This window comes from Stomoxys calcitrans, chromosome 5 (genome assembly GCF_963082655.1).
Source record: "Stomoxys calcitrans chromosome 5, idStoCalc2.1, whole genome shotgun sequence".
Classification (NCBI taxonomy): domain Eukaryota; kingdom Metazoa; phylum Arthropoda; class Insecta; order Diptera; family Muscidae; genus Stomoxys; species Stomoxys calcitrans.
This window is the reverse complement of record NC_081556.1, coordinates 96769923-96795785: the sequence shown is the minus strand read 5'-3', so window position 1 is coordinate 96795785 and position 25863 is coordinate 96769923. Positions and strand designations below refer to the sequence as shown.

The window sequence follows — 25863 nt, the reverse complement described above, 5'->3', positions numbered from 1 at the left end:
CAAATCGGACGAGAATTGCGCCCTCTAGAGGCTCAAGAAATCAAGACCCAAGAACGGTTTATATGGCAGCTATATCCTAACATGGACCGACTTAGCCCATTTACAATCCCAACCGACCTATACCAATAAAAAGTATTTGTGCAAAATTTCAAGCGGCTAGCTCTACTCCTTCAAAAGTTAGCGTGCTTTCGACAGACAGACGGACGGACAGACGGAAGGCCGGACGGACGGACGGACATGGCCAGTTCGACTTAAAATGTCACGACGATCAAGAATATATATACTTTATGGGGTGTTAGACGTGTTAGAGTTAAATTTATACTGAACACAATTTGTACTTTGTCTAAATATTTTTATATTCACATGTATGCAATGAATTATTATTGGTAGACATTTGTACAATACAGAAATAATTTTTTCTGTTGTCTAATAATAAAAGCTTCGTTGAAGATTGTTTTGTAAATTGCTCTAACGCGTACTCTAATAGGTTATTGGGCCACCATGGATTTAGTTAAGACGTCGTTTACGAAGCTTAACGCGGATAATTATCATCTTTGGAAGTATAAGATGGAATTGATTTTACGAAGGGAAGGAGCTTGGAAGTGTGTTGTGGAATCTGCTCCAGACGTACCAGATGAGTCATGGATGAAAAATAATGAAAATGCTTTGATTTTGATTGGATTATCTGTGGAGGACAATCAGCTCTTACTTATCAGGAAAGCTAAATCTGCAAAAGAATCTTGGAATATCCTGAAGGCACATCATGAAAAGAACACTCTTGGAAGTAGTGTACAAATAATGCGTAAGATATGTGGAATGAAATTTAGTATGGAGAATACCATGGCTGATCACATCGCGAATATGAAAATTCTCTTTGAAAAGCTGGAAGCGGTTGGCGAGACATTTTCTGAACGATGGGTAATTGCTATGTTACTAAGCAGTTTACCACCTTCATATGACACGTTGGTGACGGCATTGGAAGCTCGAAAAATAGAAGAGTTAACGGTACACGTTGTCGAAAACAATTTGCTGGAAGAATATCAACGTCAATCAAAGAACGTCGAACCAAATTCCGTGATGAAAACATTCAAAATTCCTCAAGTCAAGTCAAGTCAGGATGATGCTAATGGAAAGCGGTGTCACTTTTGCAAAATAAAGGGTCATCTCAAGAAGAACTGTTGGAAATTCAAAAAGGAAAGAAACATCAATGAATCCAAACAGCAAGCTAATAACGTTGAGAATAAAGAAAATTATATTTTTTCTTCTGCTGGTGACAAATCGCATTGGATTGTAGATTCTGGGGCTACTTGCCACATTAGCACAAGACGGGAGGATTTTATCACGTTTGATGGCAGTGTATGTGAATCTGTTTCAGTTGCCAATGGGACTGCCGTAGTGGCTAGTGGTAAAGGATCTTGTAAATTGGTAATGTATAATTTTAAAAATGTCAAGTCAGAAGTTACCATGGAAGATGTTTTGTACATACCGTCATTTCACGGGAATTTGATATCTATCTCAAGAATTATGAGAAACGGTTTTAAGGTTGAATTTCAAAATAAGCAGTGTAAAATTAAATCTGCAAATGGCAAAGAAATTGGTGTCGCAGATATGCATAATGGATTGTTTTGTCTCAGACAAAGGACTAACCAGGCAATGTTAGCCAAATGTAGTTCTCGAAACTGCATACATTATTGGCATAAGGTTTTCGGACATAGAAGCGTCAATGCTGTAAAGGAGATGCAAACAAATAAAGCAATGAGTGATTTTAAAATTGTTGATTGTGGTATAACGCAAACGTGCGAGGTATGTGTCTGTTGTAAGATGACGAAAACGCCATTTCACAAAGTTTCAGAAACACAATCGAACGCAGTTATGGATTTAGTTCACTCGGATGTTTGCGGGCCTATGCAAACTGAAACTCCTGGAAAAAAGAAGTACTTTGTCACGTTTATTGACGATTTTAGTCGTTATACAATAGTTTATCTTTTAAATAACAAAGCTGAGGTTTATGAGAAGATTCAAAACTATATGGAAATGGTGAAAAATAAATTCGGCAAATACCCTAATATCCTCAGATCAGATAATGGAGGGGAGTATGTATCGAAACACGTCCAAAGTTATCTGGAATCAAAAGGTGTTCAATACCAATATACTGTTCCTTACTCATCGGTACATCGCAACGAATGGATTCAAGCTATGAATGAGGAGATGTCATCTTTAAAGGCAAATAAGACTTGGGATATTGTTGACAAACCTGACAATGCAAATATTGTGGGATGCAAATGGACTTTCAAAATTAAACGAGATGTTACTGGAAAAATACAACGTTTCAAAGCCCGCCTAGTAGCTCAAGGTTTTAGTCAAAAATTTGGTTTTGATTATGACGAAGTATTTGCTCCTGTTGTTCGACAAGCTACGCTTCGAACATTATTGTCTGTCGCTGGTGTAAATGGTATGTCAGTTGTTCATTTTGATGTAAAGTCAGCTTTTCTCAACGGTGAGTTTGAAGAAGTTATATATATGAAACAGCCACCAGGGTTTGAGGAAGGGAATAATAATTTTGTCTGTAAACTTCGAAAAAGTTTGTATGGATTGAAGCAAGCTGCGAATGTCTGGAATAAAACACTTCATGAGGTCCTAGTGTCTGACGGCTTCAAGCAAAGTAATGCAGATCGATGTTTATACACAAAATACACCAACGAGGAAGGGTTAGTATATATATTAATCTACGTTGATGATATTTTGGTTGCAAGCAAAAAGCAAAACAACATCTGTGAAGTGGAGAAGTTACTGAAAGAAAAATTTGACATAACCAATCTTGGCAAAGTACATCATTATCTTGGTTTGGAAGTTACGCAGGATAAAGAATCTAATTACTGCGTTAGCCAAAAACTCTTTATTGAAAACTTATTGCAAGAATTTGGAATGCAGGATTCAAAAATTTCAAAATATCCACTTGATCCTGGGTATGGTAAAAGTTCATCCGAACTCTTACTAAATAACAATAAATATCAACAACTTATTGGCTCACTGCTGTACATCAGTGTAAATTCAAGACCTGATATAGCAGCAAGTGTTTCAATTTTGGCGCAAAAAGTCAGTTGTCCAACTCAAGAAGATTGGAATGAATTAAAGCGTGTATTAAAATACTTGAAAGGCACAGTTAATCACACCTTACACCTTAGTAATAAATGCGTTGCAAATAAAAATGTTCTTATTGGTTTTGCCGACGCAAATTGGGCCGAGGATAGAATCGACCGAAAATCTAATTCTGGATTTATTTTCAAAATTAACGGTGGTTCAATTAACTGGTCATGTAGAAAGCAAACTTGTGTATCTCTCTCATCAACTGAGGCAGAGTTTGTATCTCTATCGGAAGCATGCAAAGAAGCAATTTGGCTACGATCACTTTTAAGCGATATGATGCTTAAACAATGTCAACCGACAACAATTTTTGAGGATAATCAAAGTGTTTTGCGTATGATAAAAGATGAGAAACTTAGCAATAGGACAAAGCACATTGATACCAAAATCTATTTTGTCAAGGACTATGTAAAGAAAAATCAAATCGTTTGTACGTATTGTCCAACAGAAACAATGATTGCTGATATGATGACCAAACCACTTTCAACTATCAAACTAACAAAATTCCGAGAGGAGGCTGGAGTTCAAATTGAGGAAGGGTGTTAGAGTTAAATTTATACTGAACACAATTTGTACTTTGTCTAAATATTTTTATATTCACATGTATGCATTGAATTATTATTGGTAGACATTTGTACAATACAGAAATAATTTTTTCAGTTGTCTAATAATAAAAGCTTCGTTGAAGATTGTTTTGTAAATTGCTCTAACGCGTACTCTAATAAGACGCATATTTCGAGGTGTTTCAAACAGAATGACGAAATTAGTATACCCCCATCCTATGGTGGAGGGTATACAAATTGGGTCCAAGTACCCAGAAAGTCGCCTTAACTAAATGTCGCCCTAAAATGTCTAAAAACAGACAAATTGGTCGTCCATATCAATATGGGGCTTACATGAAAGGTATTCGGGAGTAGATTACGAATCTGCCTAAATGAGGCTAGCTTTTTTTTGTTTGTTCCGTAGAATTAAAAAAAAAAAGGAAACATAGGTTGTATAATTTTTAGATATCGGATGGTGGCTGACCCTCCCCCTTACACCAAAAACGCCACCCAAAACCATAAGAGGACTGATGGGCACAATATGGGTATCAAATGAAAGGTATTGGGGACTAGAAAATGAATATCAAATTAAATTTTGGTCCAAGTAGACAGCGGGCCGCCCAACTCAAAAACTCCTCTAAACAGAAATATTTGACGTTCCCATCAATATGGGACTCATATGAGGAGTATCCGGCAGTAGCTTACAAATATGACATTAAAAATTAGCTCCAAGTAATGGGAGATTGCCTCACCCACAAATACCCCCAAATGGGCATATCGGCCAACCATGGCTATATAGGATTCAACTGAAAGATATTTGGGAGTAGATTAAAAATATGACATTAACATTTGCGTTCAAGTCAAGGGGGCTCTTTCCCTTATAAAAATACGTCGAATTGAATAATTTACCCATTATGGCAACATGGGACTCAAAATGTAAGGTATTTGAGAGAAGAAAACGGCTAAAAAAAAACTAATCATAACAAGATCGAACGAACCTCGTGAGTATGAAATTTGGGACAGTGAGTTGTGTTAGGCCACTCCACAGATCGGTCCAGATTTGGATATAGCTGCCATATAGACCGATCTCTTGATTTAAGGTTTTTGGGCCATAAATCGCATTTATAATCCGATTTCTCCGAAATTTGGGACAGTGGCTTGCGATAGGCTCTTCGGCATTTTTCTGCAACTTGGCCCAATTCGGTCCAGATTTGTATATAGCTATCATATAGACCGATATCTCGATTTAAAGTCTTGTCTTGAATTGTATATTGGTCTTGTCTTGTACATTGGGCTTTGACTGTGGTCTTCAAATTTGCAAATTTCCACTAGGAGGGGACTACCAGCGCTGAAAAACGTTTCTGATGTTCTCGCCAGGATTTTAACCCAGGCGTTCAGCGTCAATGGCAAATATGCTAAACGTTGAGTACGGTGGGTCTAGATTTGTATATATGGGAAATTTCATGTGCGGACTTTGGAGCAAAAAAACCTTAATGTTGGTTTGCCTATCTTCCTATTATAGCACGTATAGGGAATATGGTGGGAGGCGGCCCTGCTAAAAATAAAAATTATAGCACAAAAGTCTGTATAGCTCATTATTCTATCCCAACCATTCAAAACTCATACTCAGCCCACTTTTCAGTCTATAGGAAACGACTTAACTTTTTAAACAAATTTTAAAAATTATCCCTTAAATCCAGTTCTTTATTTAAAAATCAACCAAGATCCTCCAAATAAATACATGGATACTTTAAAATAACTAAAAGGATGTTATACTTAAATTGTATGAGTGTGTGTGTGTGTGTAAACATATAAAAAATACTATTCTCCCCAAAGCTATGGACCAGCAAAAATTCAATGGCATTGCAAGTGAAAACAAAACTTTCCTTTCAACCACACATGAGATACATGGTCCGAGCCATGAAGAGCAGATCCCCATAGTTTTTCACATTTCCTCCCCAGACAACTTGAGACTTGAGCCATAAATTATCACTATGGTATTATTCTCGCGCAGAGAGTGAGGGTGTCTGGTTTGGAAAATACATTTCAGCGCTGCTTTTAAATATCTGAAATGCGGGTGTTCTATTCAGACATAAGAATTTGGCCAGAATTTTACAGTAAGTGGTATGGATGAGAACAGTGTTGCCAAGGGTAAACAAAACAAAGATTTTTGGTAAAAAAAAGTGACTAAGTCACTGTAGATACACATGAAGACATGTTGATGCATAACGCAGTAGATTGATCCAGGAATAAATTAGAAAGAAGAAGAAAAGTTAAAGCGCGTTAAGTTCGGCCGGTCCAAATCTTATTTATCCTCCACCATGGATCGCATGTGACAAGTTCTTTAAATGCAATGCAAGTGCAACTTTCGCGATAAGGAGCATCCTTTTTACAGCCGTGTCCGAACGGCGTGCTGCAGTACCTCTTTGGATAGACGTTTTTTCATGGCAAAGTACCTCACAAATGTCGCCAGCATTAGGAAGAGGTTAGCATGTCCGCCTATAACGCAAAACGCCAGGGTATTTTGCGCTGAACATTTTTTCTGATGTTCTCGCCAGGATTCGAACCCTGGCGTTTTGCGTTATAGGCGGACATGCTAACCTCTTCCTAATGCTGGCGACATTTGTGAGGTACTTTGCCATGTAAAAACTTCTACCCAAAGAGGTGTTGCACTGCGGCATGCCGTTCGGACTCGGCTGTAAAAAGGATGCTCCTTATCATGGGCAAAGTTGCATTTGCATTGCATTCAAAGAACTTGTCACATGCGATCCATGGTGGATGATAAATAAGATTTGGACCGGACTTAGGCCTCTGCGCTAAGGTGACCTTTTTAAATAACTTTTCAAAATTATAAGAGCTATCATACCAGCCACACAAATGTATCACCTCCAAAACTTCAGGCAAATCCATTAGTAATTGCGCCCTCTAGAGGCTCAGGAGGTCAAATTTATATGCCAGCTATATCAGGTTATGAACCAATTTAGACCATACTTGGTACAGTTATTGAAAGTCTACACAAAAAGCTACAAAACGCCACGTGAAAAATTTTAGTCATATCGGATAAAAACTGCGCCTCTAGAAGCTCAAGAAGTCCAATCGGGAGATCGGTTTCAATGGAAGCTATATCACGTTACCAATTTTAACCATACTTGGTACAGTTGTTGGAAGTCATACAAAAACGCCACGTTCAAAATTTCAATCGAATCGGGTGGTAATTGCGCATTCTAACTAAATTTCCCATGAATATTCCATTAAGGAACAGGAAATGCTTCTCCCATATCAATGGGAGCACTTCGATTAAAGTTTAAGCTCAATGACAAGGGGCCTCCTAAACCAAGGCGTATCGCATAGCGACACCATTTGGAAAAGAAGTTTTAACATGGCAGGATACGTTACAAGTTTAAGCTCAATGACAAGGGGTCTCCTTTTTATACCCTCCACCATAGGATGGGGGGTATACCAATTTCGTCATTCTGTTTGTAACTACTCGAAATATTCGTCTGAGACCCCATATAGTATATATATTCTTGATCGTCGCGACATTTTATGTCGATCTAGCCATGTCCGTCCGTCTGTCCGTCCATCTGTCCGTCCGTCTGTCCGTCTGCCGAAAATTTTGCACAAATACTTCTTATTAGTGTAGGTCGGTTGAGATTGTAAATGGGCCATATCGGTCCATGTTTTGATATAGCTGCCATATAAACCGATCTTGGGTCTTGACTTCTTGAGCCTCTAGAGTGCGCGGTTCTTATTCGATTGGAATGAAATTTTGCACGACGTGTTTTGCTATGATATCCAAAAACTGTAGCAAGTATGGTTCAAATCGGTCAATAGCCTGATATGGCTGCCATATAAACCGATCATGGGTCTTGACTTCTTAAGCCTCTAGAGGGCGCAATTCTTATACGATTGCAATGAAACTTTGCACGACGTGTTTTGTTATGATATCCAACAACTGTGCCATGTATGGTTCAAATCGGCCCATAACCTGATATAGCTGCCATATAAACCGATCTTGGGTCTTAACTTCTTGAGCCTCTAGAGGGCGCAATTCTTATCCGATTTGAAAGAATTCTTGCACGAAGTATTTTGATATGATATCCAACAACTGTGCCAAGAATGGTTCAAATCGGTTCATAATCTAATATAGCTCTCATATAAACGGGATCTGGGGACTTGACTTCTTGAGCTTCTAGAGGGCGCAATCCTATCCGATTTGGCTGAAATTTTGCATGACGTATTTTATTCTTACTTTCAACAACTGTGCCGCATAGCGACACCACTTGCTAGAGAAGTTTTAACATGGCAGGATACCTTACAAATGGAGCCAGTATTAGTAAGGGAATAGCCTCCGCTAAAAATTTGTTGATGTTTTCGCCGGGATTTGAACCCAGGCGTTCGGCGTCATAGGCGCAGGCTAACCTCTGCGCCACGGTGGCCTCTAGGCCAAATCTGATTTAAAATTAAATCCCATATAAAATATTGTGCGCCTTTAGCTAGGCCTCTCGAAAGGTAGCGGGCGGGCAGCGGGCAGACGGGCGGTCGGACAGATTGACGGACATGGCTAGATCGACTTAAAATGTCGTGACGATCAAGAGTATATATACTTTATATGGTCTTGAGTGAAAATTTCGAGGTGCTGCAAATAGAATAATGAATCTACAATAGTATGCGCTCATACTATGGTGGAGGGTAAAAAAAGAAAAGGCAACCTAATACTTCGAGAAAGAGTCCAACAGGGGAATAACTGAATAAGTTTAAGTGCAGATCCTGTCCAATTAGTTTCAAGCTAATATTCGTCTCTTAGAGCCGGTTTTTCATTCTCCGGTTACAATTTATCGTATCGCTATTCTTTTTGTTAAAGGAATTTGGTGTTCCGAATATATGGTCGATAAACCTTAACCCGCAGATGGGTGAAGGTTAGTGACTTATCAACCCGACAAATTGAAACTGATGGTAAAATACAGGGTGCACCAGAGGAACTTACATATTTGAAAAAACTCTCCAGCGCTGAGATGGACGTGGATGACGCCGACAGGTGGCACATATGAAAGGGAAAGTCTCCAAGCTTATCAGGAGGTCCCCTTATCATTAAGCTTAAATAAAAAACGGGCAGCACTCAATTCATATTGTGAGAAGTTAGTTTCCCTCTAATGGGATCCGCAATGAGATGTTTGGGAAACACCAAATCACATTGAAAAATCAGTTGCCATCATGCTCTGATCTGGTCTGGTCTGATCTGTTATCGCCGTCGATAACTTCTTTTCTAACGGTTGCTACGCAAAGTGCCTGCCGCGCTCTCTTGCTTCAGGCCCTAATTCGATTCTGACGTGGATTAACTCATTTCGGGAGTGTGAAAATGTCGCTAAACTCAAAAATGGACTTCATCGAACCATCAGAACCCTGGATAATATCGAAAGAGTGAGAAGTCAGTTATGCGTTCTCTCCGACGTTCGACTCGCAAACACGCAGTTGCTATGGGAATATCTGTACAAGAAATAACTGAACGCCCGCCAAAATTCATGTGAAATGGTGATTACGTACCTACCCAAAGAAGTAAGAGCGTGCCAAGTTCATGTAAGAGCGTGCTAAGTTCAAGTAAGAGCGTGCTAAGTTCGGCCGGGCCGAATCTTATATACCCTCCACCATGGATAGCATTTGTCCAGTTCTTTGCGCGGTATCTTTTTTTAGGCAAACATAGAATAATGAACAAGAACTGTTATGCTATGGGAGCTACATCAAGTTGTGGTCCGATTCAGACCATAAATGAATTGAATGCTGAACATTGTACAAGTCATTGTGCAGTATTTCCGTCCATTCGGATAAGAATAGCGCCTTGTAGGGGCTCAAGAAGCAAAATCGAGAGATCGGTTTTTATGAGAGCTGTATCAAGCTAACGATCCATTCAGACCATATTGGACACGTATGTTGAAGGTCATGGGAGAAAACGTTGTGCAAAATATCTGCCAAATCGGATGAGAATTGCGGAATATAGAGGCCAAAGAAATCAAGATTCCAGATCGGTTTATATGGTGGCTATATCAGGTATATCGATTTGCGCCATACCATACTTAGCACGGTTGTTGGAAGTCATAACAAAACACTTAAGGCAAAATTTCAGCCAAATCGGATGAGAATTGCGCCCTCTAGAGGTTAAAGATATCTAGACCCAAGGTCGGTTTATGTGGCAGCTATACCAAATTTTAGACCGATTTAAACTATTCTTAGCATAGTTGTTGAAAGTCATAACCAAACACCTCATACAAAATTTCAGCCAAATCGGATAGGAATTGCGCCCTCTAGCGGCTCAAGAAGTCAAGATCCTAAATCGATTTATATGGCTGCTATACCAGGTTATTTACCGATTTGCGCCATACTATGCACAGTTGTTGAAAGTCATAGCAAAACACCTCATGCAAAATTACAGCAAAATCGAAAAAGAATTGCGCCCTCTAGAAGCTCAAGTAGACAAGACCCAAGATCGTTTTATAAGGCAGCTATATGAGGTTATGAACCGATTTGAATCATGCTTAGCACAGTAGTTGGAAGTGTAATACCAAAACACCGTTTGCAAAATTTCAGCTAAACTGGATAAGAATTGTGCCCTCTAGTGGCTCAAGAAGTCAAGATCCAAAATCGGTTTATATGATGGCTATATCAGTTATATCGATTTGCGCCATACCATGCTTAGCACAATTGTTGGAAGTCATAACAAAACATCTCACAGCCAAATCGGATGAGAATTGCGCCCTCTAGCGGCTCAAGAAATCAAGATCCCAGATCGGTTTATATGGTAGCTATATCAGGTATATCGATTTACGTTATACCATACTTAGCACGGTTGTTGGAAGTCACAACAAAACACCTCAGGCAAAATTTCAGCCAAATCTGATAAGGATTGCGCCCTCTAGCAGCTCAAGAAACCAAGCCCTCTAGCGGCTCAAGAAATTAAGATTGTTGCCCGATTTCGCAGTTTTTAGAAGTGATACCAAAACACCACGTGCAAAAGTTCAGTCAAATTGGACAATAATTGCGCCCTCTAGAGGTTTAAGAAGTCCAGACCCAAGATCGGTTTATATAGCAGCTATATCAAAGCATGGACTGATTTGGCCCATTTGCAATCCCAACCGACCTATACTAATAAAAAGTATTTGTTTTGCAGGCGCCGTAGACTTTCCCAATTTTGGGAATCAAATATCCTCATTGGTAACACTGCCTCAATGGTAACAATCATACAAACTTAACAACTGAGGGCAAACATTGGAAGCTACGAATGCAACGCAGAATGTTTGTTTGAGAGTGTGGAGAAATTATTGTGGTTTACATGTTTTGTTGATGTTCCATTGTTATTTAGGGTAAATGTAAATTTATAGTTTTTTTCCGTTCGTGTGGGTGTATGTGTTGAAGTATCCACTGAGTGTGTGAGGGGTATGCAAAACTTTACCATTACCAACCATATTGAATTGCAACGAGCTAAAAATTTCCCCAACAAAAACAAAAGTGCTAATAACACCACAGTCTACAAAGTTCAAAGACAAAGTTTATATTTCTTGCATATTGTTGTTAATATTATTTTCTCTGTCCGTCCGTTAGTCTGTCCTTGCCACGATACCAATGCAAGGGGGTTTAGGTGTATGAATCTATAACATAACAGTTTTTCCATCGGTTCAACCGTAGCTTAACCTCCACCGCAAGGGATTTCATTCAAAAGTTGGTCTTGCATCGTTTTTTTCTTTTCACTGTCATATTCAAAGTTTTGGTATTTTTCTTTGATAGAAGGAGGAGAAGAAAATGTGATTTCTTTAACACTTTCCCATTTATTTCATATACTTACACAAAAGCTTTGTAGACAAAAAAATGTGAACACCCCTTGCCGTATGCTGAGAAATAAAGGAACGCTGGTATATTGACTTTAATAAGGGCTCAGCCAAATATCTATTGAATTTAAAAAGGCGAATTATGTTGTCCTTATGTAACTTTTAAAAATAATACAAAAATGTTTTCGGTTAAGAATCGTACATTAGCGTGGGTCGAGATGCATTTCAAAACATTCAAAATTCATATTTGCCATGAACTTTCCATTAAGGCACAGGGGCTAACTTCTCATATATCAATGAGTGCTGGCCGATTCAATTTTAAACTCACTGATAGGGGGTTTCGTTTTTGTAGCCAATTCCGAAAGGCGTGCCACATCTTTAGAGAGAAGTTTCTAAATGACTGTCATACCCTCCACCATAGGATTGGAGTATACTAACTTCGGCATTCCGTTTGTAACACCTCAAAATATTGCTGTAAGACCCCATAAAGTATATTCTTGATCGCCATGACATTTTAAGTCGACCGAGACATTACCGTCCGTCTGATCTTCTGTCTGCGCGTCGACATCGACATTTGCGGTCGACATCGGTTTATTAACTGATATAGCTGCCATGTAAAATGATCTTCCGATATTACTTCTTGAGCCCTTATAGGGCGCAATTCTTATCCGATTTAGCTGACAAGCGCAATGACTTCTAAATGGATAATGGGTACAAATTGCCATGCTATTGGAGCAATATCAGGTTATGAAGCATTTCCGACCATACTTGGTTTGGAAGTTGAGGACCATAGTAAAGGGTGATTTTTTAGCTATAATCTTTTTGGCAACACTAACCTAAACAGCTCACGCACGTTTCGTGTTTTATTTCACTGTCAAACATCTACAGTTTAGTCTATAATTTAAGCATGCATCGTTTTACAAACGAACAACGCTTGCAAGTTATTGAATTTTATTATCAAAATGCGTGCTCTGTTAAGAAAGCTTATTTTGGCTCAATGGATACATAAATAAGCAGAATTGTTGTTTTTGAAGTGAAGATTAGCCAGAAGCATTGCAAGACCTATCAATGCATCCAGAAAAAGTCACAGTTCGATGCTGTTTATGGGCTGGTGGCATCATTGGACCGTACTTCTTCAAAGATGATGCGAATCGTAAAGTAACTGTGAATGGTGAGCGCTTTCGTGAGATGATATCCAACTTTTTTTTGTCCAAAATGCAAGGGCTTGACTTGCATGGCATGTGGTTACAACAAGATGGTGCCACATGCCACACAGAACTCATAACAATGGACTTTCTAACATGCGAGTTCGGTGAACATTTTATTTCACGTCCAGAACCGGCTGGACCGGGTCGCCTATATCATGCGATTTAACTCTTTTAGCCTATTTTTTGTGGGACTATGTTAAGGCTCAAGTCTATACAGATAAACCCGCTTCAATTGACGCATTGGAAGACAACATTGAAGCATTTATTTGTGAGATACCGGCCAAAATGTTGAAAAAAGTATACCAAAATTGGACTAAGTGGATAAACCATTTGAGTAACCATTTGAAGTAATATTCAAACATTAAATTGCATGGACTGTACTATCGATTCGAATAATGGTTTCATGCATTTTTCTGAATTTTATGTGTTATTTTTTTTAATATCTTTCCTATGGCTTTTAAACCAACCTAAAACCTCTTAACCACCATTACTGACCTTAGGGCACGATATATGGATTTAGCTTATGCCATTATCTGCCGTGAAACTATAGCGGCAAGTCCCGAATGCAGATCTCAATGGTATACATAGCTCTTCCTATCTAAACTCCTCCATCCTACGACTACCCCATATGTAAGCATTGTTCTTATCATGGCTGTGTCTGCTACATCCAGTGATGCTTTGGTTAACTTTTTGTCTATCTGAACGTTTTCCTTCAGGTGTACTTACTTACCTACTTTACTTTAAATGGCTATGACAGAATATTTGTTCCCATAGCCGAACGTAGAATAGCGTTCCAAGCGCCTCGACCTTCGGCGCTCTTTCTAAAATCTCTAAAACCAAGTTTCAAGACGTCTCCCACCACTTGATCTTTCCATCGGGCTTTTGGTCTTCCCGGTTTGTGTGTACCACCGTGTTTGCCTTCAAAAGACTTCTTTCCTGGAGTTTCTTCATCCATTCTGACAACATGACCTAGCCAACGCAGCCGTTGTATTTTGATGCGTGTAACTATGCTATCGTCGTCATACAGCTCGTTGTTCATATGTCGCCTATATTCTCCATTAACGCAAACTGGTCCATATATTTTACGAAGAATCTTTCTCTCAAATACTCAAAGTACTGCCTCATCTGCTTTCATACAGTTCGTGGTTCATACTTCACCTATATTCTCCATTAACGCAAACTGGTCCTTATATTTTACGAAGAATCTTTCTCTCAAATGCTCCAAGTACTGCCTCATCTGCTTTCATACAGCTCGTGGTTCATACGTCGCCTATATTATCCATTAACGCAAACTAGTCCATATATTTTACGAAGAATCTTTCTCTCAAATACTCCAAGCACTGCCTCATCTGCTTTCACAAGTACCCATGCTTCAGAACCATATAACAGCACGGGTAGTATCAGTGTCTTGTAAAGTGCAGTCTTCGTCTGTCGAGAGGTGATCTTGCTTCTAAACTGCTTACTTAGTCCAAAGTAGCATCTGTTTGCCAGTATTATTCTTCGCTTAATCTCAAAACTGGTGTCATTCGTTTCGGTTACGGCGGTGCCGAGGTAGATAAAATTACTGACTATCTCAAAGTTGTGGTTCCCAACTTTCTCTATCTGTTTGGTTGTGCAAGGATTTTTGGGAGTCGAAACTATTCATTTCGTCTTATCTTCATTTACTGCCAGACCCATTTTCACTGACTCTCTTTCGATTCTTTCATAGGCTGCAGTTACTACTTCCGGTGACCGACCTATGATATCGATGTCGTCGGCATAGGCGGGTAGCATGTGTTCTCTTGTGATTAGTGTGCCATATCTATTCACATCTGCATCTCGTATAATCTTCTCCAGCAGCATATTAAAGAGATCACACGATAGGCTGTCTCCTTGCCTGAAACCTCGTTTGGTATTAAATGGTTCGGAGAGATTCTTTCCTATTCTTACTGAGAAACGCGTATCAGCAAGTGTCATCCTGCAGAGTCTTATTAATTTTGCAAGTATACCAAACTCAGACATGGCTTGAAATATCTTTGAACTTAAAGGAGTATCGAAGGCGGCTTTGTAGCCAACAAAGAGGTGGTAGGTGTTGATTTGTCATTCTCGAGTCTTTTGCAGGATTTGGCGCAGTGTGAATATCTGGTCCAAGGTGGATTTGTCAGGTCTAAAGCCGCTTTGATAGGGCCCAATTATCTCATTATCTTTAGGTTTTGAACTTTCACACAGTACGCTCGAGAGTACCTTGTATGCGATGTAGTTGGCACATTCCGTCTTGTCTCCCTTCTTGTGTACGGGACATAGTATGCTGAGGTTCCAATCACCGGGTATGCGTTCTTCTAGCCAGATTGCGCAGATAAGCTGATGCATACGCCTTATCAGCGTGTCGACACCGGTCTTAAACAGTTCAGCGGGTAACCCGTCGGCTCCTGCTGCCTTGTTGTTCTTTAGTCGGGGCACTGCTACCTGGACCGCATTCTGACTAGGAGTTGAACATTCTATACCATCATCAAGGATTGGTTCTGCGGTATCCTCTTTGCCGCCAACGTCAGACACTAGCAGTTGGTTAAAATGTTATTTCCATATCCTCAGCATGCTATCTGTGGCAGTTACCTGATTTCCTTCTTTGTCTCTGCAAGAGGATGTGCCTGCATCAAAGTCATCGGTTTGATGTTTAATTCTTTGGTAGAATTTTCGGACTTCATTCTGACTCCTGTACATCTCAATTCGCTCACACTCACGTCTTTCCATTTCCTTTTTCTTTCTGCGGAATAGACGTTTCCACGCTCTCCTTTTCTCTCGATACCTCTCCTTCATCTGGCGCGTTGCTACTGATTGCAGAGTTGCTCTATATGCCACATTCTTGGCTTCAGTAGCATATCGACCAAGGGTTTCTTGGAGAATGCTTCCGATACCCAAGCGCGGATTTCGCGACATTTTCCATGTAGTGGGCAATAGCTTGCCATGTAGTGGGCAATAGCTTGCCACTGCGCCATTTTATCATCGGATCAAGGAGTGCTTTCATCAAGCAGTTGGGTCAGTCGAGTGGAATATGCCGTTGCCATTTGTTGTGTTTGCAGCTTTTCAATATCCAGCTTCCTTGCAGTGTCAGATCGTACTTTCCTCGCCATGTTCAAACGTGTGCGAAACTTTGCTGCAACAAGGTAATGATCCGAATCTATATTCGCTCTACGGATCGATCGTACATCTAACACGCTAGATGAGTGCCTTCCATCTACCAAAACGTGATCAATTTGGCTCTTCGTGTTTTGATCGGGTGACAGCCATGTAGTTTTGCGAATATTTTTATGTTGAAATCTGATGCTACTAACTACCATGTTTCTTGCCGCGGCGAAATAAATCAGCCTCTACCCATTACTAGACGTTATCTCGTGGAGGCTAAACTTTCCGACTGTATAGCCAAAAATGTCTTCTTTCCCTATCTTTGCATTAAAATCTCCCAGAACGATTTTAATATAATGGGCGGGGCAGCGGTCATATTCTCTCTCTTGGCGTTCGTAGAAAATATCCTTGGTCTGCTCGTCTTTGTCTTCCGTCGGGGCATGGGCACAAATAAGGCTGATGTTGAAGAATTTGGCTTCTATGCGGATTGTGGCTATCCTCTCATCCACCGAAGTAAAGCTGAAGATGAGGAGTTTCAGTCTCCGACTAACCACAAATCTACAGCCAAATTCATGCCCCATGTTATGGCAGCTGTAGTTTAGTTCTCACCGTTTGGTGTTGCAGTAAAGCCATTCCTAGTCTATCGCACTTCCTGTTAGGCGGTAATATCTGCCTTGTACTTCTATAATGCATCCGCCAGCGCGTATACTGCACATTCAGGTGTACACCACACACAATGCCTAACGCCTTGTTTTCTCCATGTTCCTTTTGTAAAGAACTTCAATCCGAGAGTTAAGCCTGATTATATTACACCAGCTGAAGTGTACCGAATTTAGTGATAATAGTTGAATTTTCCATACTTTTTATTTGCTGTCGATTTTATTAACCAAATTAAAACGCCACAATTTAAAGCTATTTATAAATTCAAAATATATTTTTAAATTCAAAGCTTCTTAAAAATTTCAAAATATATCCTTTTTCTTCTCATGTGGTTTAACAGCCTTGTTGACTTCTAAAAACCTCACATTCCTTTTTGGATAAGCAGTTGAGGTTGGTATGGTAATACACCAGCATAGCCTAGCAAGAGTCTCAATGTGGTGGCACATATAAATCACCCACCTCCTTAGCTTCCACTTTGGCTATAACTTCTCTTTCAACATTGTGCTGCTGCAAACATTCCATTGCGGCAGTCAAGTACATCCTTATTGAATGACTTGCATTTGTTCTCACCAAGAGTTTTGTTCATGGCCAATGCTAAAGGATGTGGAATATTCTTTATTTTCTTCAATACCATGCCCTGGGCTTGTATTTGCCCCTTAACTTTTTTTTTAACTCAAAAGTTTTCTTTTCTGCATTCTTTTTTTTTGCGAAACCAAAGTTCTTGAACCCCTTAAACGGGGTGAACACTGTTCAAGGAATCGCTTTTGCTTGTCGAAATATTTTAAGAGCAGGTTCGTATTATAAGAGGATTAATATGAGGCTCATTTAACAGCTAATTGCCACTTTGATCTTTTTGTTTCAAAGTAAATGGAAATAAGTCTTCAGCAAGAAACCCATCATGTTCTGCCAGCCTATTGCTCACTAAATTAAAATGAATATATTAAGGATTCTTCTTTAGGCAATGAAGATGTCCTAAGCAATGTTGAGGATAATGTAACAAATACTTTGGTTTCCATGTCAAAATGACTTAATTGTTTTTTTTTTTTTTATTTTAAGCTAATTTCAGTTGAAAATACAAGTCATTAAAGTGTTTTGAGCTTAAGGAAAATGACTTTGGAAAACCTGGTTATCCTTAACTGTGAAGTTTTTGAAGACTTTATGTCTTAGGTGACAAATCTTAATTTTATTCATGACATTACAGACCAACATTAAGCTAAGTAATTGTAGCTTAAACTAAAATGGCATTATTTTAAATTGAATCTTAAATGGCTAAAAATAAAATAGGCACATTTAAAAGTAGTTATTAAATAAACTGCTGATCTGAAGAAAGTGTGCAAGAATTTAAAAACTTAAATGTAAAAAATGTGGAAATTTAATTTTTCTCTAAAAATATTCAATATACCATTTACACATCCGTTCATCTGTTTGTCCGTCTATCCACCACCATTACCACAGATCCTTCCTATAGACTTCACAAATCTTCGTCATTAGATTTGTATCTGTCAACCTCTCTAGAGTTTTTAGAATATTGAATAACAGACTAATGGAAGGGTTACAAGGTTTAAAAATAAAAATTTCCTTTTTATCCCTCCTTCCCATATTCAACAATTATATGGTTTATGAATATCTCTCTAGGCCTGGGAATTTCGATAGGTTATAACCTTACAGGTGAACTTTTAATCGCCAATCCCTGCCAAACCTACTTCAGTGACAACCTCTACCGCCGCCACGTTGTTGGTTGGAGAATTTCCCGAGAGATGTGTATTTCCGAGTTTGAACATGACATTTTTCTCCCTAGATGTTGTCTAAACCTTGTCTGACTTCTAAATATTCCTAACCTAAAAAGGTGTGAAGAATAGGATCTTCCGTAGCCCAGTGCCCTGGAATGTATCTTCTACGCAGCTGCAGAATTCCTGAAGAATTTGATCTGATTCTTTATCATTTCGAGCTTTGTGTCTTCTTACTTTAGCCTTATTGGTGAGTCAGTCTTCTGCAACCTCTTCTTTGGAAAACCAATTCTGTCGCCTATTATTGCAGTGGTTGTATGCCCCTTGGACATGATAATATAAGCCATTTAAGGCTTTCGTGATCCGCTTGACCATAATGTCTATTCACTCCGCAGTTTCCAATTCCTTTTAAGATCTAAAGGGGATCATCGTGCAGAATGTGTGCCAAATTGTTTCCCAATCCGTCTTTCTTCTGTTAAGCCAAGGGAAAGGCTGAAAGTAATATAACGATGATCATAGAAGCTGTTGTCATCAAACACTTCCAAGTCGCATTTCCTCCCACTGATTTTCTCTGATACAGAGGTAACATCTAGTATCTCTTGCGTGTTCCCGGTAATAAAGATCGGTCTACCTTTCAATGATGTCAGAACTTCCCCATATCTGGTGATGTGCATCAGAATTTCATGCCGCAATGAGGTATTTTCGCTGAAGCTTCTTCAACCAGTAACATAAGGCGTGAAGGCGGTATCTCTGAATCGTGTGCCAATATTGGGAAAGCAGCTGCCAATATAAGGAAGGCAACTACCACCGAAATATCTACCACCGGGAGCTATATCTAAATCTGAACCAAAATGGCCCATTTTCAATCCGATCAAGAATATACATTATGGGGTCCTAGATCAATAAACGGAATGACTAGATTTGTATACCCCCAACCTATGGTGGTGGGTATAAAGAAGAGGCCCCTTATCATTGAACTTAAACTGGAAGCATTACTTAATGGAATGTCCATGGGCAAATATGCAAATACTTTTGCTATTGTCTCCAATTGTTCCCTTGTAGTAAAAATGTCTCTAAAGCACTTGACTAATGCGACCCTCGGTGGATGAAATATTAGATTCTGCATTTTTACTCTCTGAATTTCTTTAAACTATTTTCGTTTTTATGGGGATGATCTACTAATCCGATACCTGATTTTAGTGTAAGAGTGTAAGAGACTATGCCTTTAGGCAAAATAGTTTTACATGGCAACAACTTTCATCGAACAGCATTAGTACAGGCATAACCACCACCAATTGCCATTCTTATTTTTGTATTCAGAGGATACAATCTAGGGCATATAGCTGTATCAATACTTTAAGGTATTTATTTCAGATTTGCTTTAAGCAACCAATCACAATAGTTTACTGCAATTTCATAGACATTGTTTATTAAATTTCCTTGGGTTTTCCTTGGGACACATGTGGGTTATTGACAGCATAATTCACTTAAATCCCCCAACAGTCCTTGTTACCCGTCAAAACCATCATCAAATCAGCGTCACCAACGCCCATCTGCAGAAGATAATACCTTGAACAGTCTATTTGCACAAATTCGTTCGAAGGACAGACAATATGCAATCAATCAATATGCAAATTAGTTGAAAGGTGTCAGATTAAATTAAACAAAAAACCCACCCACCTCTGAACATCGCGTACACACACGGTAAACCTTAAATGACTGATATCCCAGCAAACAATTTGGCAAATAAATAGAAGATGGCTTATGGAAATAATGGTAGGTGGATAGCTTGGATTCCCAATGCGAGGCTTATGAGATAATTTTCTTTACTCAAAATGGGCTCCAAAGACCCAAAAGCTGCGGTGGTGGCGTCAGACCGTAGCATGTTGTTCTCCCCTTCTATAGGTGTGGGTGCCTTGGCACCTGTAGTCGAGAGTGATGCTTCAAGCGCACAACTAGCCGTTAGACTAATTTATGAGGAAGAGACGGATAAACCGGAGTGATGCACGGTTCGTCCCCAGCCTTTATGTAAAGGTGGCGTTTCAGACTTGGATTCAGACAGCGATAGTGTCAAGGAAATAGTCATCGCAGCCGAATCGAGAGATAAGGGCAGCGGGATGACGGTAGAAAGCGATCCGGGGCATGGCCCCTGAGTCTTCATGGAGGACTGTGACTTCCAAACGGAGGCCACAGCCATCACGGAAGGGGAAGATGGTCGCTGAGAATGTTAAGGAGCCGCCCTCTTACTCCAAAGTGCCGAGAAAGCACTACAGAGATGAGCTGACTTATGCAGTCATCAATATTGACAGTGCATCCAATAGTATTCTACCAGATCATCGGTCCCAAGTGTAGTATCTGGTTAACGAATGGATTTTCGAACATGTGTGGAACGCTGTAGAAGGTCCGTCTATAAAAATGATGAGCTGCGAGTATAGAGGGGATATTTTTACGCTGCGTTTTGCGTCGGCGTAATGTATTGATAGCGTTCAATAGCTCGTCGAAGGTATTTGCCCCAGATCATCGGTCTCAAGTGGAGTATCTGGTTACCGATCGGATTTTCGAACGTGTGTGGAACACTGTAGAAGGTCCACCCATAAAAATGATGAGCTGCGAGTATAGAGGGGATATTTTTCGCTGCGTTTTGGGTCGGCAGAATGTATTGATACCGTCAAACAGCTCGTCGAAAGTATCTGCGTCATGGTGAGAAAACTGGATATCGCCCAGCTTACAAAAGTGGCGGTCTTTATCAAGGAATGAGGCAGTAAATTTGCGACGGAATGCGTGTTCGGGTTCTTGGGCAAGACCAAGAACCCGAACCACATTGCCATTGGTCTTAAAATTGGATATCAAATTCGTTTTCTAATCTCAAATACCTTTCATATAAGAGGTATGGGCCCTAAACACTATCAATAGCGAGCTCCACTCTCTTTAAGACCCAAATTGTCATGGTGAGAAAATACGTCCTATTTGGGTGTTGTTAGGGTGGTGGGACGTCCCTTAGACATTTGGTCCCGAATGTCGATATCAGATTCACGATCTACTCCCCAATACCTTTCACTTGAGCCCCATTTTTCCATAATCGGCAAACATGTTCGGTTTGGGGGGTATTTGTGGGGATGGCTTTGAATATACATCAGATTCGTGTTCTACTCTAAAAAAACCCTCTTATTTGAGCCCCAAATTGCAATGGTCAGCAAATACTTCCTATTTGGGTGGTTTTATGGTGGTGGGTTGGCCCCATAGACACTTTTCCCAAAGTTTGATATCAGATTCTTGCTTTACTTCCAAAGACCTTTCATTTGAGCCCCATATTGCGATGGTCGTAAATTTGTTATCTTTGGGGAATGTTCTCGGAGATGGGCGGCCCCTGGATATCAGATTCGTATTCTATACTCGAATACCTCTTATTTAAGCCCCAAATTGCGATGGTCAGTAAATAAGTCCTGTTTGGCGGGTGGAGGCCACCATAGCGCAGAGGTTAGCATATCCGCCTATGACGCTGAACGCCTGGGTTTGAATCCTGGCGAGACCATCATAAAAAATTTTCAGCGGTGGTTTTCCCCTTCTAATGCTGGCACCATTTGTGAGGTACTATGCAAAACTTCTCTCCAAAGAGGTGTCGCATTGCGGCACGCCGTTCGGACTCGGCTATAAAAAGGAGGCCACTTATCATTGAGCTTAAACTTCAATCGGACTGCACTCATTGATATGTGAAAAGTTTGCCCCTGTTCCTTAATGGAATGTTCATGGGCAAAATTTGCATTTTGCATTGTTTGGGGGGTGTTTTGGGGAAGGGGTGGACCCTCAGAAACGTGGTCACACATTTGGATATCAGATTCATATTTTACTCGCTAATACCTTTCATTTGAGTTCCATATTGCCGTGGTAGGTAAATATGTCCGATTTAGGAGTGTTTTGGGGGTTGGAGTGGTCCCCCAAACACTTGGTCCGACAATTGGATATCAGATACGTTTCCGAATAAAAAATACCTTAAATTTAAGTCCCATATTGTCGTGATTGGTGTATATATATATTTGGTAGATTTTGGGGGTGGGACGCCCCCCTAGGTACCCCTTCCGAAATTTGGATATCAAAATTTTGTTTGTAGGTTACCATAAAAGAGCATACAAAATTTGGCTTAAATTGCAACACCCATCTCCGAGATCCGACGTTTCGGAAAATTGGTGTAAGGGGGAGGGTCCGCCCCCCCGCTTCAGATATCAAAAAATGTAGTACCCTATTTTCACCACGGGATCATTATGCACCATCTGTGAAAATTTCAAGAAAATCGGTTTATGTCCTTCTTTCTTAACCATTTGTATAATAGACCAATCACATTTAGTAGAAACTTCATTGATTAAAACTGTTTGCTGGGCTGCAGCTTTTTGTATTTCGTTTTTCAATTATGTGCGGAGGCTTGCCACACACACACAAACGCACTTACACATCTACACATATAATGTATCTTATTTGCATAGAATATGCAAATTAAGTTAAAAATTTTCCCAACAACAAAAGCAAGCAACACTAATGATATCCTTTTTGTTTTGTGTGTTTTTTTTGCTCTACCTTTTCAGGGCTCCCCTAACCTCGACAATACGTGGAGCAGGTGGCATTGGCATTGGCAGCGCCACAGGACGTGCTGAAAGCAGTATTGGCGGTTCCGAGTACAGCTTCCCACCCAGTTATCGTTCACGTAATACCACACCGGGTACTATCAGCAGTGAGCGAAGCATTGAAACTGAACCTTCCGGACGTCTGTTGGCTAACGAGGATATCCCCGAGCCATTGAGTGTGGAGCAGCTTTCCGAATATAATACTCTGCAGCAAAGGACAATGCAAAGAAGATTAAGTTCTGCTCCGGCTGGTGCAACAACAACTCTAGCAACGACCACCACCACCACCACCACTACAGCAGCAGTAATATCATCATCAATAGCTGCAAACAATGGCCGGGCCAACAGTGATACTCATTGCAAGCACCTGAAAGAGGAAAAACGAAATTCTCTGCAATTGGACAAGAATTGCATAATAAGCCAGAGGGAGTCATCCTCCTCGAGTGATAAGAAAGATGATTTAGTTACTATTGTTACCATAACACCCCAAACGACAGATAATAACAATGCCGCCGATACGGTTGAAAGTCATAACACTACCAATTTAGATAGGAGCCAAAGTAGTGGTTCCCGGGAACAGATTGAAATATTGGCACATTTGTAAGCAACATTGTGAGGGGATTATGGGAAAGTATAGAGTGCGGTATAAGGCAAGCAGGAATTAATTATTTTACAAAAATTTTAAATTGTAAAGGAAATTTCATAGACTTTTCCCTTGTAGGTACATTGGTACACAGAATCTATTATTCGAAGACATGTTTAGATTAATGCCTTCAAGCATATGAGTCACCAATTCATGTCCTTTCTTACTTATTTACTTGGGTGTATATGCCAGAAAAATTGTTCCATTAGCCGAACTCAGAATAGATCTCCTTACGTTTCGATCTAAGGCACACTTTCGCCAATATCTGTCTCGTAGTTTTAAACTGTCTGAACTTTCCATCGATGTTTTGGTCTTCCCCTTTGCGTGTACCACAATGCTTACCAACACGACTTCTTCGCTGACTTGACCTAGCCAACGCAAACGTTGTGTTCAGATGATACTCCACCAAGGCAGACTGTCCACATATTTTACGAAATATATTTTTTTCAAACACTCCAAGCACTCTCTCGCCTGCTTTTGTAGTATCAGTGTCTCATATAGTGTAGTTTTCGTCTGTTTAGAGGTGGTTTTACATAATCCAAAGTCTTCTTCTGTTTCGTTGTATTTCAAAGAGGCCACTGTAGCACTTAAGGCCTAGGTTCGAATCCTAGCGAAAACATCAGAAAATTTTTTCAGTAAGGATTATCCCCTCCTAATGCTGGCGACATGTATGAGGTACTATGCAATGTAAAAACTTCTCCCCAAAGAGGTGTCGCATAGCGGCACGCCATTCGGAATCAGGTATAAATAGGAAATACCTTATCATTGAGCTTGAGTTCAAGCGGACAGCGTTCAGTGATAGATGGAAAGTTTGCCCATGTTCCTCAATGGAATGTTCATTGGCAAATTTGCAAATTTATTTCCAAACTAATGTCATTTATTTCATTTATGGAGGAGGCGAGATATGTGGAATTGCTGACCTCTTCAACGTTGTAGTTTGAAACTTTCCTTGTTTTGCGGGATTCACAGGGCGTTCCGAGAGTTGATACCATCCACTTATACTATCTTCATTTACTGTTACTCGATTTTTCTGAAATTTGGGACAGATTGTTGTGTTAGGTCCTTCGACATTCTCCGTTAATTTGGCCAAGATCGGTTCAGATTTGAACATAGCTGCCATATAGACCGATCTCTCGATTTAGGTTTTTTGGCCCATTAAAGACGCATTTATTGTCCGATGTTGCTGAAATTTGAGACAGTGAGTTCTCTTACACCCTTCAAAGTCTTTCTTCAATTTGGGCCTGATTGGTTGAGATTTGGATATAGCTGCCATATAGACCGATCCCTCGGTTTTAGGTTTTGGGGCCATAAAAGGCGCATTTATTGTCCGATATCGCTGAAATTTGAGACAGTGAGTTTTGATAGGCTCTTCGACGTCTTTCTTCAATTTGGCCCAGATCGGTTCTGATTTGTACATAGCTGTCGTATAGAGCGATCACTCGATTTAAGGTTTTGGGCCCATAAAAGACGCATTTATTGTACGATTTCGATGTACAACAATTTGACGCAGTGGCTTATATTAGGCTTTTCGACATTCGTGTCGTATATGGTTCAGATCGGTTTATTTTTAGATATAGCTACTAAAAAGACCAATATTTTTTATACACAATTGTACTTGTACACTTGTACTTGTTGGTATATTAGTATTAGCCAATACCATCGTCTCCCTGGCGATTTATTGGTATGTGTGAGCTGCCTACAGTCGAGGTAGTATCTCCCGCCCTGTTGGAGCTGTCTGCAGTCGAACTCTTACCTCCTGACCTGTCAACAACACCTTCCCAACCAAGAAGAGTCTATGCCTAAGCGATTCTATGCTCGCTTCGATGCGATTCAAGTTTAAGCTTAATGATAAGCGACCTCCTTCCTGCATACTTCATCAAAGTACAACTTTTCGCCGCCGGTATAGATTATACTTAGGTGTTGAATTAAAAGTCTTTTTGGCTGGAGGTTCCTTATTTATTGCCACATGATCTTGCTAACACAGGAGATGTATTCTTAGTTACTATGTAAAGATCCTAAGTAAAAAATAACTTGAAAATGGATATTCCAAAATACCCGATAGCTTGTTTGCCTCTCAGAACCAGATTCATTAACTCTGTATGCTTTAGGGCAGTTAGAAAGTACCATATATTCTACCAGTGATACATTTTGGAAGCCTAGCTTATTAGTGTGTTTATTTTCTTGAATACTTATAAAGACTTTTTGATTTCAACTTTAATAAGACACTCCAATTTATTCTTTTTATCCTAAAATGCCATAGAATTCACTTGCCTGCTGCTCTTTAAGATTTCCACATGTTGCTCAAATGTGACCATGTTATATAATTTCTCCACTAATAAAAACTAACAAAGCAAATAAAAAATTATATATAAACATATATATATATATTGTAATTGTATAATGT

General features: G+C 39.8%; 1 protein-coding gene across 3 annotated transcripts in view; it reads left to right on the top strand.

Annotated features, from left to right (window-relative positions):
* The window catches only part of LOC106080903 (uncharacterized), a 562885-nt gene extending 539419 nt beyond the window's left edge, over nt 1–23466 (top strand). For all 3 annotated transcript variants that reach the window (XM_059369019.1, XM_059369021.1, XM_059369020.1), the window contains one exon: nt 22778–23466. In XM_059369019.1, the coding sequence (XP_059225002.1) occupies nt 22778–23420 (643 nt within the window). In that variant the 3' untranslated portion in view covers nt 23421–23466. The remainder of the gene's footprint in view (nt 1–22777) is intronic.
* The last annotated feature ends 2397 nt before the right edge of the window (nt 23467–25863 follow it).